The following is an 18,712-nucleotide window of genomic DNA, read 5'->3' as shown; positions in this document are numbered from 1 at the left end:
ACCTTAAACTTACTCAGAGCAGTCGGTTTCTCATCCGTCTCTTGATTCCCTAAGGTTAGCTCATTCCTTAGACATCTGGAAACAAATGTGTGTAGCATCTATGAATGCCTGTTTGACGTGGCTTTTCAAGTAGTTTTCATTCAAATGAAGCTATTGTTGCAAGCCGTGCCTTTAGGACTGAACTTACTCTTCAGTTAAACCAGAATGCTCTGGTCATGGTCCCCAAGACTGATTGGCATTCACCACAATGACCGCAATGATTCTAACAAACAGGCTACTGTTCTGGACTGACAGGCATTTGGCAAGAACTGGCAGCTCTCCAGTGTCAGCTGAAATGAACTGACGAAGTATGAATTGGGATGCCCCAGTTCAGCCAGGCTCTATTTATTCCTTGATTTTGTGCTCTAAGAACCAGTGACCCGGGGTTAGCCTGACAAGAAACATGTCTGTCGGGGATGGATGGCACTGAGGCTATCCGGGTGATCCAGGCAAGACAAAAGCATAATGCTTGGGAGAAAATCATCAAAGATGGAGATGGTGAAGAGCATGGAAATTTGAGGCAATGCAGTAACAACCAGAAGGGAGCTTTGAAGTTCCACAGACCTACCTGGACCCCAGCTACCTACAGGCTCTCATCCACATACTTACTTCCAGACTCTCACTTAATGTTCTTACTTAAAAAAAAGTCTGCAGATATTTTAAAGAGTCACAAATAATGTCACATATATAACGACTATATACTCTTATTGTTTATTCACCTGTCTTACCCGGTATGTTTTGTTCTCTTGAGAGCAGAGACTGATTTTTGTTTCTGCAAAACCTACCAAGTGCTCAGCAATGTTCACTTTGTTGCTTTGAGACAAAGTTTCCTCCACTCACTCTGTGGACCATGCTGACCTTAGATTTGCAGAGATCCACCTGCCTCTGCCTTCCAAGTGCTGGAGTCAAGGCATGCACCACCATTCCTGCTTGGTAAACACTTTTTAAGCAAATGAACATCAACAGTGGTAGCTAGTCTTGATGGAGTAATGCCAGGTGTCTGTCAACTATTGTTGTAAGTAGTAGTTCAGTTAATCAAATAACCCCAGAAAGGATCCACCATTTTAATGCAATATTTATAGAGGAGAAAACAATATATATGAACACATTCATATAGGAAAAATCAATATCTATGTATAAACTGACAATATGACTGCTTCCAGGTATGGAGAGGTTATATTGTAGATATGAGAGAGAGAACAGCCAGAGGCATCTGGAAAAGTCCAGAGCAGAGAGAGAAAGTAGTAGACTGAACATGGTGAGCAGATTGAACAGGGCCATGGCTAGGGGTGTGGGAGAAAGTGGAGAAAGCATCTTGAGATAGTAGGAACCTAAGGGGAGAAGAGTGAAAAATGCTGCTTCTCAAGGATGAGTAGCTGTCAAGAGGGAAGCCCAGGAGCTAGAGGAAGTGTAGAGTAGGAGAGGAGGTGGGAAGAGCTAGGATACCAGAATGGACTTTGAAATATATATACTTTAACACTGAAGGAGCCTGGAGGTCTTCATGTGCTGTGACTGCTGAATGACTCCCATTGATAGACAGTAGCTGGCTTTGCAATGAGGAATGCTGGCTTTTACCAAGCTGCTAGAAATCCTTCTAGAGTCTAGATTGAGCTCATTCTACATATTTGGGTTGCCTTTTGGAGTTTGGGGAATTTGGGCCTGACATACACATATACCTATTTTGTTGAGTCAGGATCTATACAGTCCTGGTTGGCCTAGAATTTGCTGTGTAGACCAAACTGGTACTGAATTCACCAAGATTGCATTATCTGTCTCCCAAGTGCTGGGATTACAGACATGAGCCACCATGTCCAGTTGGTAAGGGTAGAAACTAGTTAGGTATTTTTAGGGTAAGGACCTGTGTATGCCATTATTTTATGGCTGTGAAGAGACATGGCCATAGCAAGTCTTATAAAGGAAAAGCATGCAATCGAGGTTTCCTTACAGTTTCTGAGTCTTGGTTTATCCTCATCATGTTGGAAAGCATGGTGGCAGGAAGCATGATGGCAGACAGGCATAGTGCTAGTAAAGTAACTAAAAGTTATGCCCTGGGGTTGGGGATTTAGCTCAGTGGTAGAGCGCTTGCCTAGGAAGCACAAGGCCCTGGGTTCGGTCCCCAGCGCCGAAAAAAAAAAAGTTATGCCCTGATCCATAGGCTGAGAGGTTGGGGGCAGTTTTTAAACCTCAAAGCCCACCCCCAGTGACATCCAACAAGACCACACCTCCTAATCCTTCTCAAATAGTGCCACTCCTTGATGACTAATCATTCAAATATATGAGCCTATGAGGAGTATCTTATTCAAACCACAACAGTCACTTAGAGCAAGTAATTTATTCCCAAGGACCTGTTGGCAGTTCCATCCCTGTCTGAGACCACGTCAGAAGGGAGATGGAGTTTCCATATTATGGCTCTTCTCTTAAATAAATCTCCTGTTTTGTAAACTATACCTGAAGGAAACCAGGAGGAAATACCTTAATACTTCCTGGGTGGGCCAACTGGAGTGACCCCTCCCCAACACCTCAGTTACTAACACCTTAATTTACCAAGAGAAGCAAATGCTATCAACCACTAAGCCATCTCTACAATCCTGTCTTGGTTTGTGGAATGTCTTGTGTGTACAATCCAAATGATTGTATTAATTAGTTTTTTCTATATATTCTTTGGTTTTTGATGCTATAGTTTCATAATTTGAGCTTGTTTTCTCAAGAACTCTTTCCCGCACCAAACATTGTTATAACTATTGTTGCTGCTAGTGGTTTCCTCCTCCTGACTCCGTCCATTCCAAACCTGACAGTTTTGTTCTAGGTAACCAGGCAGTTCTCGGCCAGCAGATGGCACTGTAGCAGGAATGGACAGAATTCTTAGGGTTTTGACAACCACTCTCAGGACTGAGTGCAGCCCTGTTACCCAGCCTCTAGGGAAGCAGACCCAACTGTCTCTAAAGGTCCTGGCTTACAAAGCAGAACCTAAAGCTTTGTCTCCTGCGCCCCACCCCATCATTAGACTATCACCATACAGTAAAAACACTTCAGAAAAGCCATGGTAGGGCAGATTCCTGAAAAGATGAGGCCGGCATGACTTAAACTCAGGAAATAAAGGAAACTATCCTGTTAGTTTAAGGAAAAGAAAAGGGAAGTCGTCTGAATGCTTCTGACAACCGAAAGCCTTACTATCTGAAATATGTGGCTTTTATAATAAACTTTCTTATTTCGTCTACAAAAGCCAAATGTAGCTTGGCTAGATTTCTGCCAGGAGAAGCCACCTAATGAGGGCTGTCCCAGGAGCCTGGGTAACTACTGTGGTATCCCCCCTCCACCCTGGGTTTCAGATATTACAGGGCATAGTACTACTGCAGAACACAGAAGCAAAACAACAAAACGAAACAAACCGTGTCTCCAAGAAAACAGTTCAAAACACTGACAGTGGTGACGTTTTCAGCTTGGTGTGGTAAGATAAAGTACTGCCCTGCTGTAGTATTCACATGTGCGCCCCTTATATGCAATTCCTTCACATTGCAGCCTGCTTTCCAAGGGTTTTCTCTTGGAACTGTACCTGATTTCATTACCAGTTGTCTCCTAAATAAGTTGGAGGAAACGGAATGGTTCTGTTTCTTAATCATGAATCATTTGAACCTTAAAGTTCTGTTCTCAAGAAGATAAAGAGAAGAACGACATGTTCTGGCATACTGCGTCACAGAGAAAAAGAAAGCAGTTACTCTCCCACCATTGTAAGCGGGTGGCTCACACACACACACACACACACACACACACACACACACACACACGAAAGCAATAGCCGCAGAGCAAACCCTACATACTGACTTTTTTTTTTTTTTTGGTTCTTTTTTTCGGAGCTGGGGACCGAACCCAGGGCCTTGCGCTTCCTAGGTAAGCGCTCTACCACTAAGCTAAATCCCCAGCCCCCTCACTTTTTTTTTTTTTTTTGGTTCTTTTTTTCGGAGCTGGGGACCGAACCCAGGGCCTTGCGCTTCCTAGGTAAGCGCTCTACCACTGAGCTAAATCCCCAGCCCCCTGACTTTTTTTTTTTTTTTTTTGGTTCTTTTTTTCGGAGCTGGGGACCGAACCCAGGGCCTTGCGCTTCCTAGGCAAGCGCTCTACCACTGAGCTAAATCCCCAACCCCCTGACTTTTTTTTAAACACACTCTCTCAGTCCAGTCCCTCTAGTTACACAGTTACACACGGCAAGTAGGCAGACATCCGGTTGCCATGACCACAAAGGAAGCCTCGCCCACCACGCGCTCGTCACGTACGTAGGGACGCAGACGTTACGCAGGCAGGGTGGGGGCCTTGGCTCAACGATCAGCTACTTTGGTCTGAGTGCGGCGTTTCTCTCTCTCTCTCTCTCTCTCTCTCTCTCTCTCTCGGCCCTCGCGCTTGCGTACTACGGCTCGTTCTTGTCACCACGGCCCGGATCGGGAAGTGTCAAGTGGGAACCAGGTTCCCCCGCCTTTGCAGCCTCTACAGCTGAACCCGGACCCCTCACCCGGGCCGGGCACTACCGCCATGACGAACGGTGAGTGCTGGGGGCCCAAGCGGAGGTTGACGGTAGACGACCAGGACCAATCGTGGCGGGCGGGGCTAGACTGACGTGGCCGTTTCCCCCCGCCCCCTCCCAGCCCGGCCCCCCTGGACCTTGGGGAGCCCCTAACTCCTGTCTGGGACGCTCCTTGCAGTTTCTCTTTTCTCAAGCCCATAAGGGTACCCTAGTATCCACGCCTGACTCTTTGGTTATCACCCTTTACTCTCTTCTTTCCTAGAAGTTGGTTCTGGGGAGGTCGGTCCCTGTAGAATTATGCTGTTAGTCCCCAGGGAGGAGAAGCTATTATCTGGTTCCCTAAGATCTCATACTTTCTGACAATAAGCTGGTTGAGAGGACCTGGAAATGGTATCAAATTCCACAGTTTGCGGAGGAGGTGAATGTAGACATCCTCAAAGTTTTGTTTGTTTTGTTTCTTAATTTAAATAACAAAAAAACCTTCACTTACTTGACTATAAAGTCCTAGCTGGGTGGCTCCACCTCGAGCTTCTGGCTAATATTGCAAAAGGTGGATTTAGAAGCCGCCTTTTATTAATGATGGAGCACTTATAATTTTTCCAGGTTGCCTCAAATAATTTTATAGTCATGATTTTCAGGTTCTAGAAGATAAATTAAGACCTTTATAGCCAATCTTACAGGAAAGGAAGTAAGAAAGCCTTTTTAGACACTATGATTGGAGAGGCTCAGGAAATTTTTTCTCATAGACTTTCATCGACTTAACACTGAAGACTGAAATGTCATTTCCTTGTGAATTTTGGCATTGTCTACAAGAACTTATCGGAGCAAAATAATAACACATAAAACTGTCTGTGAGTTGACTGATATACTGGAACTAGCTATGAAATAGTTTCACTGGAACAAGACAGAATGGCCCAGAACTGGCAGGAACTGGCAAAGACCCTGGTTGTATATAATATCCATTTGAAGCTTTCTGGGTAGTCAGTCTTACCATACTACACAAAGTTAAAGAAGGAACATCACCCAAAGAAAGACATGGTGTAAATTAAACTAGGAAATAAAATATTCTGGCACCATGATTACTGAATAAATTCTGCCTTTATGTAATTCATTTTGCTTACCTGTATAACACATGTCAGAAGCAGAACTAAGAGCTTTCTGTGTCATCTAAGCATCAACTACAGTTTTGTTCTGTTTCTGAGAGTGTACTTTGCAGGATGTTATGTGGCAAGCCTCTAAGCCCAGCTTAGAGTAGGAGGAGGCAGACAGACCAGCCCTGTCTAGGCAGCAGGACCCTGTCTGGAAACAAAAACAGGACATGGTCTCCCTTTGTAATTGGCTGTCCTTTGCTAAGCCAGTGTCAAAGGAGTGCATCGTTATGCCTTATGCTCGTCAGTTTTTCCTGTCTTTCGCTTTATGCAAATCTTTTGTTCAGGCAGGACTATGATTTGTAAACTGTACTGTACTTGAAATATCAACTGGGTAGAGCAAAAGTGTGGCTATATGAGGTCTAACTCTTGGGTTTTCCACTAAGCTTTATGGTCCGCCTTAACATACGCTTTACCGGCAGATGCAACTCTGGAAACCTTGGCTAAAGACTGAGCTTTCCTGCATCAGATGAGTGATTTACATCAAGAACATATGTAAATCTTATGCACAGATAGTACTAGCATCAGTCACTCCAAGAGCTCCACACAAATACACTCGTGTTTTCCAGTCTGAAGTGGGGGCAGGGGAGTGAAGTGGTTAAGGGGCTGTTTATAAGCAAGTTGGGGAAACAGTGCCAAAATGGTTGAATCCTTCCTGTTCAGTGTTGGCACTGCCGTTTGAGGTGATGTCAGCACCAAACTGGGCAGGGTCACCTTTCCCAGGCTAAACCAGCGTCAACGCTCTCTCTCTCTCTTCTTTTTTTTTTTTTTTTTCGGAGCTGGGGACCGAACCCAGGGCCTTGCGCTTCCTAGGCAAGCGCTCTACCACTGAGCTAAATCCCCAACCCCTCTCTCTCTCTCCTTTATGCGACAGTGTACTCCTTGGATGGGATTCTGGTGTTTGGTCTGCTCTTTGTTTGCACCTGTGCCTACTTCAAGAAAGTACCTCGTCTCAAAACCTGGCTGCTTTCAGAGAAGAAGGGAGTTTGGGGTGTATTTTACAAAGGTAAGGTCTCTCTGGATACAGAGAGAGAACGTAGCTATTTCTGAGCAGTGTGGTTCTATAAAATACAAGGCGTAGTGCCGGGGTTCTATTTGGACTCATCTTTACTATGTGAGTGTATGTGATGTGTTGTGGGTGTGTGGTTGTAGGTGTGTACACCTGGCTAGCTGGCCCATGTGAGTCTAGAACTCGTCATGCCCACTTATCCTAGAAGTACTGGGAGTACAGATTTGTATCACTCTAGCCATAGTTTTCATGGCTTCTCGGATTTTGACTTAGGTCCTCACAATTGTGTGGTAAGTGCTTTGCCTAGAGTCTGCTAATAAGATAGTCAAAGTTGAGGTAAGAGGTAAAATTTAAATTAGCTATTCCTTAAGGCATACTTGTTTATTTTACTTTCTAGGTAATTTTGATGTTCTAGGATTAAAGACTACATACAATGCCAGGTGTGACACATGTTTGTAGTTCCAGCTACTTGGGAAGCCAAGAAGTGAGCTTGTTCTTGGCCAATGTTGTAATATTTGGTCCCATGAGATGAGGGAGAGATATTTTACAGGTTAATATCATTTTAGGCTGGCCTGAAATTCCTCTTAGCAGGAAGAATAATTTCTCACTTTTGTTTTTAACAGAACACACTGGAAACAACTTTTAGCTTAATTAATTCATATATATTTTAGCTTTTTTTATTTTGGGCACCTTCATCAGGAATCCTATAGAAATATTTCTTTTAATTGTGTAAAATAAGGACAGGCATGGTGACACATCTCTCTAATCCTATTGAACAGTGAGCCTTTGTCTCAAAAAGGTTTAGGGAGGACAGGCATTGCAGCACACACCTTTAATCCCAGCACTGGGGAGGCAGAGGCAGATAGGCAGACCTCTGAGTTCAGGGACATTCTTGTTCTAGCTACAAATTAGAGGCCAGCCAGGGCTACACAGTGTGATTCTATCTCAGAAAGTAAAAGGGGGCCAGGGCTAAGCCATTTCATGTAGAGCCTAGAACATAAGGGTATCATTTAAGAACATTTCCAGACTCTCGGAACCGTTGGTTCTCGTTAGAGATTCAAAACATGGTTTGAAAGCAAGGCTTTTGTGAAGAACCTGGCGTGACCTCACTTTCCATTTGTCCCCTAGCTGCTGTGATTGGAACCCGGCTGCATGCTGCTGTTGCAATTGCCTGCATCGTAATGGCCTTTTACGTCCTGTTTATCAAATGAATTCCAAACCATCCAGCTCATCAGCTGCCAACCCAGGGGATAAAGATGAAGAACTTGTCGGAAACCTGGACCCAGCATAGGAGAGTTGAGCTAAAATCGTCAGTGTCCCCAAGATGACACTGAAGCGTCTGCCTGCCACATGTGGGGAAAACTCATGGTCACAAACATTTTTGTTTCAGGGGATTCCAGAAAGCCAACCTTTTTTGATCTCTGCATTAATCAGCTCCCAGCAGCAAGTCTGTATATCCAGATAAATTACATCGCCCCCATCGATATGATTATGTATCTCCTGCTTAGAACCCAGGCTGGGCGGTAGCTCAATGGTAGAGCATTTGGTTAGTATTGACACGATCTTGGGTTCACTCCAGCATTGATAAAACTAGCTAGAGCTGGCCATCGGCTTTGCTCTCTAGCCCATCATCAGAATCTCTGAAAACTGCGGCTCACGGGGGAATGATACAGGCTTTGTTCAGACTTCCCAGATTAAAGAGAGGCACTCTACATAGCCTTGGCTGTCCTAGAACTCAATGTAGAGCAGGCTAGCCTCAAATTCACAGAGAGCCGCCTGCCTCTGCCTCCTGAATTAAAGGCATGTGCCAGGAAATACTTTTTAAGGCTTCATTTTTTTCATTGGCTACTTTTGATCTGATGAATTGGTGAGAAGAGTGGGGCTGGATGAGAACTAGGAGTTATGAGAGGCAAAAAAAATTGTTTGGCTTTGGAAATGTGTTCTTTCTGTGCATCTGGGGGCTTAAGAGGGGGTGGTTCTCACTGCAGAGAGAACAGACTGCCACATTCTGGCAGCTTGAAGGTTCCCCAGAGAACCTGAGTGCTTGTGAAATCTAGGGTTATCAGTAAGAAGCAGCGAGTGGGCCAAGGCAGCTTACCAGTGTCCCCAGAGAAGATTCAGTCAACCGACTGATGTAGAGAAAATGAACCAACTCTCGCTATTTCCTAAAGCTTTTTAAACACTTTCTAAATTACCTAGTGCTAAATACTGTTACTCAGTTTTAAATATGAATGCTGGGGGAGGGGACTATTGAAAAAAATCATTGATTAATATATTTGAAGTTCGGGTAGAAGAGAAGTAAATTAGTATATCAATTCATATACTAGTAAGTTCATCTAGTATAAGAATTTATTGCCATAAAAATGTATGTAGATGGGGGTTTTGTCATAAGAGATCCAAGCTTGTTCTTCAGTCTGGGTTACAGCGATTTTAGTTGTCTCTGCCAACTCTTATGTTCATGCTGCAGTATTTCCCTCTCTGTCAGACCATGAGAAACTGGAATAAGAAAAGTCACTGACACTAGCATTTGGTCAGCCAGGAGAATTCATTAATAAAATGAGTGTGTTTCTGAGGAAAGAAAAATGAAGCTTTGCCCCTGAGTGCTGAGGGCTTTTCCATGGGGTGTAAGAGCTGTGAGCAGGTGATGTCAGATGACTCAACGTTTGAAGGGAAGATTTCTCCATTCCCCCCTATGCCTGCACAAGAATCAGCTGGTAAATGTGAAGTCTGCAATAGTGGAACAAAAAAGTAGGTCTAACATACACACGAGCACACACATGTTCAATCGTGTGTCATAAAGCTTAGCAGGACAAGTACAGGGGCTCACTCCCAGGAGAAGTGTAATTCTCTGCTGTCCGTATACTGCACCAGAACAAAGGCTGCTTGGAAGCACAGGTCCTGGTGTAGACGAGTGCTGTGAGGGTTTGCAGCAGGCTAGAAAGTCACCAAGTACTCGCTACCGCATGTGTGAGCCTCTCTAGGAATTGGTCCACAGGCAAATTGCAATTATTGCTGTTTTCTGGTCATTCCTAAGGATCCTTCCTCAGGAGAGAGAAAAATTTAATGGGGCTAGAGAGATCTTCTGGGTGGGAGTTTGGGACCTGTTGACCAACTGGGTGTCCCTTGGGAAGTAGGCACAACACTAGTTACTTTGTATTTGATGGCTTGTTCTCAAACAGGGCTGGCTTCTCCACTGTGCTCTAGAACCAGCTTCACTCCCTAAACAGCTTTCCTTCTGCGGCTTCCGTCATAGGTCCTCTGGGCCTAAATGTTCTGCATTGTTATATTTTGAGATGTTTTCTTATCAGAATGTATCAAAAAGTACAGGAAGAAGCAAATGGCCGACTTCATTTTTGACCTTATGTAATCAGGTAAATAGAAACCTGGTGTACTTATTTAGCCTGCGTTTCACTTTTGGCAAAGAAGAAAATGATAAAGTTGTAGAGGTCCTTCAGGGGTGGTATGAGGGTAGCACTATTACTCAGATTCAAGCTGGATCCACCCTGTGCCAGGGCTGGAGGAAATCAGCTCCTTTTTTATAGTGGAATCAGCTGCTTTTTTATTCACCATTGTTGGCACAATCCTTGAAAATAAACTTTTCTCCTTGTGGTTTTTGCCTGCTTTGTCGTGTGTGTTTATTGAACTGTTCAGTGCTCTCGGGTTCTACCCATGCCATAGCGTGTTGGCTCACTGGAGTAAATACTGCCATTCTGGTGAGCTTTGGTACACTTAGCCAACAGGCCCATTGCTACTATTAAAGGACTAGTGTCTTAGCAGCCATGGTGGCACCCGCCTTTAATCCCAGCACTTGGATCTTTGTGAGTTTGAGGCCAACCTGGTCTACAAACAGCTCCAGGATAGCCAGTGCTGTTACACAGAGAAACCCTGTCTCAAACACAAAACAGAAAAAATTGTGTCATTTGTCATTATTGGTGAAGTTCTTCATTCTGAGGTTATTAGGTTAACCACCCAAGCCCTTAGAAAATATCTGAGCCAGTGGAATTCAGGAGCATATATTGGGTACTTTCTTCAGTATTTGTTTATTGAACAGCCAATTAGGACTGGTATAAGTACAAATGACAGCTTCAGAAATCATTTTCTACTAATGGTTAGTTTTTTGTTTTTTGTTGTTTTTGTTTTTTTTTTTTTTTTCCTTTTTGGAGCTGAGGACCGAACCCAGGGCCACTGAGCTAAATCCCCAACCCCTAGTTTGTTTTTGTTTTTGTTTTTTTTTAACTTTGCCACTCCTTGCCCCTTACAGAAAAAGGACAGGAGGGGATGGAGTATTAATGCACTTTCCATATGGTGAGAGGCACATCTACTGTCTTAGTTTGGGCTCCTATTCCTGCACAAACACCATGACCAAGAAGCAAGCTGGGGAGGAAAGGGCTGATTCAGCTAACACTTCCACATGCTGTTTCATCACCAAAGGAAGTCAGGCCTGGAACTCAAGCAGGTCAGGAACCTAGAGCAGAGGCCATGGAGGGATGTTTCTTACTGGCTTGCTTCCCCTGGCTTGCTCAGCTTGCTCTCTTATAGAACCCAGACCACCAAACCAGGGACAGCACCACCCACAATGGGCTGGGCCCTACCCTCCTTGGCCACTAGTTGAGAAAATGCCTTACAGCTGGGTCTCATGGAGGCATTTCCTCAAGTGAGGCTCCTTTGTGATAATTCCAACTTGTGTCAAGTTGGCACAAAACCAGCCAGTACATCTACCTAATTGTTACTTCACTCATGGAATTTGAAAATTAGATTTTTTTTTTTAAATTGGGTCTGACTACATGGCCCTGGCTGACCTGGAATTTATAGTATGCACACTAGACTAGCCTTGAACTCAAGACGTCCAACCTGCCTCTGCTTCTCAAGTGCTGGGATTAAAGGCATGCACCATCGAGCCTGGAGAAACATCCGATATATTTTAACGGAATGAGTGTAAATGAAGGCTCAGCGGTCTGACTCTCAGCACCAAGTTCTGGACAAACAGGAGGCTCTGTAAGCGAGGCTAGGGATATGCAGTCCCCATTTTACAGATGCCCTGTGCCTGAGTACTCAGAAATCCTTTGATTAAATGGTATTTAGTGCGCTACAAAGTGGTTAGTGGGTAAAAGGCGCCTGTTACCCAAGCCACCAGACTCTTTGATTCCATGACTCATATGGTGGAAGAAAACCGACTTTTAAAGTTTGACCTTCACGTCTGCACCATGACACATTGCTCAGACTCTGTCAATAAATACATACACATGATAAATTATATTGTCAAGGAGAAGGCACGTCCCTAAGTGTTCCTATGATGCTCTTGTTAATAATAACCTAGGATTAATAAGTCCATGAATAAGTCAGCACGTATATGTCTGAGAATGGGTCATTTCATAGCTACAAATTGGATATCTTTTAATTTAGAGCAAAGAAAAGGTCAAATCAAGGAAAAACTAAGTGAGAATATAAACATTTACATTTTATATAAAACTGATACATAATAAGGAAGGTGGGTTTTCTGCCTGATTGTAATCGCAGTACCCGGAGCCTGATGCAGAAGGATCTTGAGTCGGTTACCAGGTTGGGCAACTTAGAATTTCAAACAAAACACAACAAAACCTAAGTCCATCTGTGGAAATCAAGCTTTCTGTCCTGGGACCTCCCAGCCACAGGGTGGCAGAAGAGAACACTCTGGCTAAACAAGGTGTACGGAAACCGCCTGACTACTCTGTGGTTCCTCCCAGAATCCTTTGAGACAAGACCGAGTGTTTAAAAGAGGGTGCAACTGCCCTTTCCTCGCGAGTGGGAGCGCGGCTGGGGTGGTGGGTAGTTTTGGGTTGTGTTGTGTGCTGCGTGTGGTGCATGTGGGCCGAGTGCGAGTACGGATGTGCGAGTGTGTGCGCGCGGGTCTGCAGCATGGAAGGCGAGTGTGTGTCCTCCCCACGCCCCTCCCCTCGCCTACACCTTGATCTTATTTGATCGGGTCGTGACCCCCGCCCCGCCGGGCCGCCCCGAAATGAAAAGCAGCCCTCCTGCGAAGCCCCCTGGGTGGGGCGCTGTGCAGTGAGGCCCTCTGGGCGGTGGCGACGCCGCGGTTCCCGAGGTTCCCGGATCGGTCCTGCGGGCCCGGCGCTCAGAAGTGATGAATTGATCAGATAGACGAGGCCGGGTCCGTCCCAGCCGCTGATTACCGAGGCGATTCTGATCTGAGCCCGGCCCCAGGACCCCGCCGGCGAGCCCTGGTTCAGGTCTGTAGCCTCGTGTGCTGCAGAGGCGCGCCGCCGCTTGTAGATGGAGGCTTTGTCCCCGCTGCAGTTTTTCTTCTCACCGTGTGTGTGTGTCCGCGAGTGCCCCTTTTAGTCTGGGCTATTAATAGTTTCACCTAGGCCTTGTACAGACTCTATAGTATATCCTGTATAGTGTATCCATTAGAGAGCATACATTTACAAACTACCAGATGCATGGACTTGCCCTATACGCAGTAAATTAGAATGGGCTGTGTACGATTTAAGGCTTCAAGGATGGATGTGTTGTTTTGGATGGGTTGTGGACCGCATTGATTTGTATTTTGCGGCGTGTGTGGTGCATGTGGACCTAGTGCAAGAACGGATGTTGGAGTCTGGGGCCTAGAAGGCGAGTGTGTGTGGTCCCCCCTACTCCCGACGCCCCTCTCCCTGCCTACACCTTGATCTTACTTGATCGGTCTTAGGCTGGGGAACTTGGTTAGTAGTTGAGGATGACCTTGAATTCCAGAATGCCTGCCTCTACCTTCCAGGCTCCCATTACAGCCACTTTATTAACACATTGAGTTAAAAAAAAAAAAAAAGGTGTGTGTGTCCTGTTTGTAAGATTATAGGTGATTGTGTGAAGTTGGTGTCAAGTTTTTCCACCACCAGCCCCCCCCCCACACACACATAATTTTCTGAGGCAGAACCTCTCCTCTCTTTGAAGCTTCTGCTCTTCTAACTAGCTGATTGCATAGACATAGACACACACATACACACACACACACCCCAGAATTACAAGTGTGCCCACTGGCCTTTATGTGGTTTTGGAAACTCAAGAGTCCATTCCTCATCCTTCTGGCGCTTTATGCACTGCGCTACCCTCCTAGCCCTAATAGATTTTTTGTTTTGTTTTGTTTTTTTCTTAAGACAGGGTTTCTCTGTGTAGTCTTGGCTGTCCTGGAACTCACTATGTAGACCAGGCTGGCCTTGAACTCAGAGTGATCCAGCTGCCTCTGCCTACCAAGTGCTGGGGTGACAGACATGTTGCATCCTTCTAGCATCCTAAAATAATTTTAATTGGCACACAAAGTACTTAATTAGAGGTTTTCAGTACATTTGCACATTATGTAATGTCTACATTAGGGTAAGGGTACCTGTCTCAAATAGCATGTGGGTGTGTGTATTTTCCACAAAGGGGGACCTTTCCCCCATGCCCCATCACTATTCTCCCGGCCTCTGGTAATTTACTGTATGCCGACAACCTGTAGGAGAGCAACTGGTTTAGAGCCCACATGAGTAAGATTATGTTTTTCTGTGCTTGACTTATTTAATGATCCCCAGTTCCGGATATGCTGCACAACAGGATCCCATTCGTTTTTGATGGGTGCATAACCTTCTATTGTGCTGGCTAGTTTGATGTTAACTTTACAGAGGCTAGAGTCATCTGAAAGAAAGGGTACCCATCTGAGAAAATGGCCTTCATAAGATTGACTTACGGGATAGACTGTAAGGTATTTTCTTAATTAGTGACTGTTGAGGAGGGTCCAACCCAATGTGGGTGGTGCCCCTCTGGGCTGGTGGTCTGTAAAGCAGGCTGAGCAAGTTATTAAGCAGTGTCCCTCCATGGTTTCTGCATCAGCTCCTGCCTCCAAGAACCTGCCCTATTTGATTTCCTGTCCTGGCTTCTTCCAGTGAAGTGTGGAAATGTCAGCCAAATCTTTTTCTTCCCAAGTCGCTTCGATCTTGGTTTTTCATCAAACCAATGGAAATCCTAAGACAATTGTGTACATACACCATATTTTCTTCATGACTGAGCTGTTTTTCCCACTTCCTTGTGTGTGCACACAGCTCGTGGGCATGTGAAGGTCAGGGTAGCCTGTGTTAGTCATTTCTCTCCACCATGTGGGCTCCAGGGATTAAACTCCGGTGGCAGCTGGGTAATTCACCAGAGTCGACTGCCTAGACGTGGGTTTAAGCCAATAGAAAGTCTTTACTAGCTGGCTAATGCTCTAGATGTTCTGGATCCCAGTGTAATCTGAGCCTTCTCAGGCTTGTTTTCATTTTTGGTGGGTGGTGCTGTCTTGTTTTACAGCCTGAACTGCTCTTCCATTATTACAATTGACAGGCATGGCAACAAGTGCTTTTACCTATTCAACCTTCTCAGCCCATGGATGATGCTTTGATGCTTCTTTTTTTAATCCATTCATCGATGGATGTTTAAATTCTTAGCTGTTGTAATTCCGTCTTTTTTCTTTTGACTTGTTTAATGTGTATTGATACACTGTAGACCTCTTCAGACACACCAAAGAGGGCATTGGATTCCATTACAAATGTTTGTGAGCCACCATGTGGTTGCTGGGATTTGAACTCAGGACCTCTGGAAGAGCAGTCAGTGCTCTTAACCGCTGAGCCATCTCTCCAGCCCCTGTAATTCATTTATTAGTGCTGCAGTAAACATGGAGAGGTTGATATCTCTTCAAAATAACTGATTTTATTTTCACTGATACATAACAAGTTATAGACTTACTGGATGGATCCTGTGGTTTGGTTTGGTTATGAGACAAGGTCTCTAGGCTGTAGGGTTGATGTAATCCTGTTGAATAGCTAGGACTTCAAGCAAGCCACCAATCCTGGCTGATAGGGTTTTTTCCCCTTTTTGAAATAGGTCTCACTCTTAGAACCTTGGCTGGCCTGGAACTCACTATGTTGGAAGGTGTATGCCACCAAAGCTCCGATTATAAGTGCGAGGTTTCACCACTCCTAGTGTTTATTCGGTGCTGGAAAGCAAGCCCAGGGTTTTATTCGTCCTGGACAAGCACTCAGCCAACTGAGTTACATCCCCAGACCTCCTCCTGGTACTTGGATCTTCAATTGCCTTAGTCCCATCCTAACTGAAGTGGGGTGATACCCGATGGTGGTTTTGGTTTGCACTTCTTGATTAGTGATACCAATCTTTCAGATACTCGCCGGTCAATTGTATGTGGTTCTATATTGCCTATGATAAACACTACGACCAAGAGCGATTTGGGGAGGATAGGATTGATCTTAAGTCACAGTAATGTCTGAGGGAAGTCAAGAAAAGCTCAAGCAGAACCCTGAAGGTAGGAACTGAAGCAGAGACCATGAAGGAATGCTGCTTACGAGCTAATTCTCCAGGTGCTCACTGAGTCACCTTTCATACCCAGAGGTGGCACTGCCCACAATAGGCTGTACCTTCCCATATCACTAATGGAGAAAACTACTGGCCTACTGGCCAGACATGCGTCTTTCATCCTAACACTGACGAGACATGGGCCTTTCCTGCCAGCACTTGGAAAGCACAGGTAGATGGATCTCTGTGCATTCAAGGCCAGCATGGTCTACACTGCAAGCTCCAGAACAGCTAGAGCTACTGAAAGAGCATACCCCTAAACGGGGAGCTGCGTCTTTCACTCCAATCGAGGGGTGGGGTGCCCCCAGGAATCACGAGTAGCCAGCCTTGATGTAACAGCAGGAGGTAGCTTTTATTAACGAGATCCCTATTAGCGGGATCCCGGGTCGATATGTATCCCACACAGGAGACAGAGGAATCGACCCCGAGCTTCCAAACTCGGGGGTTTATATAGGGGCATTCGCGCGGTTACACATGATTGGTCAGTTCAAATGGTGCACAGTTTCTTTCGGCGCGAAATTACATCAGCAAGGAGTACGTGCTCTCTAGCAGCTCGGCAGGCAGGTAGGGTGGCTCATCTCACTCAGGGGGGTGAAGGAAGGGGAGGGGGTGGCTACAGATGGTCAATGTCCTTGGGGCTGATAGCTGGTTTGGCAAGTCCTATCTCTGGCTCTCCCTTAAGCACGTCCGGCCCTGCACATCCAGACTCTGACAATGAGTAACCTTTTTAAAACTCTAGTTCTAGATTCCCTTCTTCTTTGTTAATAGTTCTAATCTTAGAACTACATAGAGAACTCAGTTTCATCTAGCATAACAGCTTGGTATTGTTGTCTTAACATGAGGATTCTAATCTGGACACTATCCAAGCCTATACACCAAGGTCAGGACTAGCTTTTAGAACTTCTAAATTTATACAGACTGTGATCCCTGAGGCACAGTCCCAAGAAGTATTAAGAGTACTAACATATGTAATGTTACATCATTTGTAATGGAAATCAAGCCTATCCCACACCTATCCTGATAGAACCCAGGACAAACATGACTGAATTTCCCTCTAGGTCCCAGCTCTCAGCCCTAACAGCTAGTACACGGCTGGTGAGGGCTGAGAATTGACAGCTGTCAAGGTGGTCAGCAGCACCAGGTATGGTCCTTTCCAGCGAGGCTCGAGTGTCTGGGCTCAGTGTAGCTGCAGTCTCCTGGAACTGATGACTGATGAGATGTCTCAGGGGTCTCCGAAGCATAAGCTGCTGTCAGCTGTGAGCAGATTTCTTTCTGTATCACCTGTAGGTCTTTTAACCTGGCACACATGACGTGTTGGTTCAGTAACATCATCTAATACAGTCAGGGGAGCTGAGGCCCCATATAAGATCTCAAAGGGGGTAAGGCTGAATCTGGAAGGGGTATTTCTTGCTCTGAAGAGAGCAAGAGGGAAGGAGTGTCACCCAGTCTGCGCCAGTCTCCATGGTCAATTTAATTTGGTCAGGGTCTCTTTTAAAATTTTATTTATTTATTCTACCTGTCCTGAACTTTGAGGTCTGTAGATACAATGTAATTTCCAATCGACCTCTAAATACTTGGCCACACCCTGGCTTACCTTGGCAATGAAAATAGGGCTGTTGTCTGACCGGATTACCTTGGGCACTCCAGACTGAGGGAAGATTTCTTCCAGTATCTTCTTGATGACTATCGAGGCCGTCTCTTGCAGTTGTTGGCTTCACCAGGGCATCCAAGAGATGGTAAAGGCATCTTCAGTGCTGATGTGCTGGGGGGTAGAAGTTTAGCCATCCCAGATGACGTCGTGTTGTCCACCATGGCAGCACCCACTTGTCTCTGACCTTCATTCATGAAGAGAACTGTTCCCATCTGTGGACAAGGTCCTCGGCTTTCAGCAGGGGTCAATCAGCCAGTCGCAGAGGTCTTTCCTCCACCCATGGGCTTCTGCCAATTCCGGATTGGGCAGCAAGGTGACCAGATTGTCCCCAACCGGTGGAGAATCTAGTCTATGGCAGCTGACCAGTGGTCCCATCTTTTGGGACACTCTATTTAAAGGCAAAACATCAGCCACTCTATCACAGTTTAAGTCCTGGATTGGGTGATAATTGTTAGTGCCCGACTAGCAGGAGTGATATGTTCCAAGCAGAACAGCGCTAAGCCATTCATCTCCCAGCATCAGGTACTGGTGCACTGAGACAGGTCTTAAGCTCCACATACACAGTCTGTAGATATGCATACACATGGCCTCACCCAGCCATTTAAGCCCACGCAAGCCAATTTGGAGAGCAATTTTCTCATGAGCAAGGGATAGGGGCAGTCAGGGATGACCATGAATTAGCGGGTGGGTTACCCGGCCCACACCAAGGTCCACTGTTCTTCGGGCAGTCCATAAGTATTGTTTGTTGCCTGTAGCCCCTTGCACTCAAGGTCTTTGGATATTGGCCCACTGGGGGCATAGGAGCATAGAGCATTGCGTCCCTGTCCAGCACTCTAGGACCAAGAAGCTCTCCAGTGGTCCCTCTTGTTCTTTCTTGGGCAGTCCCTGACCCAGTGTCCTTTTTCTTTGCATTAGGCACACTGATCTTTAGCCAGGAATTCTCTTCTGTTGCCAGGTACTATCTTCCTAGGTTACCTAACTACTGTGGCCAG

General features: G+C 45.5%; 1 protein-coding gene and 1 non-coding gene across 2 annotated transcripts; both read left to right on the top strand.

Moving 5' to 3' along the window:
* Positions 1-4,377: 4,377 nt before the first annotated feature.
* Positions 4,378-8,156, top strand: Tmem167b (transmembrane protein 167B). Its single transcript, NM_001135260.1, has 3 exons — positions 4,378-4,573; positions 6,578-6,709; positions 7,841-8,156. Exons 1-3 carry the CDS (start codon positions 4,564-4,566, stop codon positions 7,921-7,923), a joined length of 225 nt encoding a protein of 74 aa, NP_001128732.1. The 5' UTR covers positions 4,378-4,563; the 3' UTR covers positions 7,924-8,156.
* Positions 8,157-12,485: 4,329 nt separating this feature from the next.
* On the top strand, positions 12,486-12,901 carry Scarna2 (small Cajal body-specific RNA 2). Its single transcript, XR_005501723.1, has one exon. It is a non-coding gene; the product is annotated as a small Cajal body-specific RNA 2 (non-coding RNA).
* The last annotated feature ends 5,811 nt before the right edge of the window (positions 12,902-18,712 follow it).

This window comes from Rattus norvegicus, chromosome 2 (assembly GCF_036323735.1).
Source record: "Rattus norvegicus strain BN/NHsdMcwi chromosome 2, GRCr8, whole genome shotgun sequence".
NCBI lineage: Eukaryota > Metazoa > Chordata > Mammalia > Rodentia > Muridae > Rattus > Rattus norvegicus.
The sequence above is the reverse complement of the archived record's forward strand: the minus strand, read 5'-3'. Positions and strand labels throughout refer to the sequence as shown.

Excerpts from the sequence above, each read along its gene's own strand:
- Tmem167b (NM_001135260.1), top strand. Across the intron at positions 6,710-7,840 it reads TTGGGGTGTATTTTACAAAG|CTGCTGTGATTGGAACCCGG; the intron begins GTAAGGTCTCTC and ends TTTGTCCCCTAG.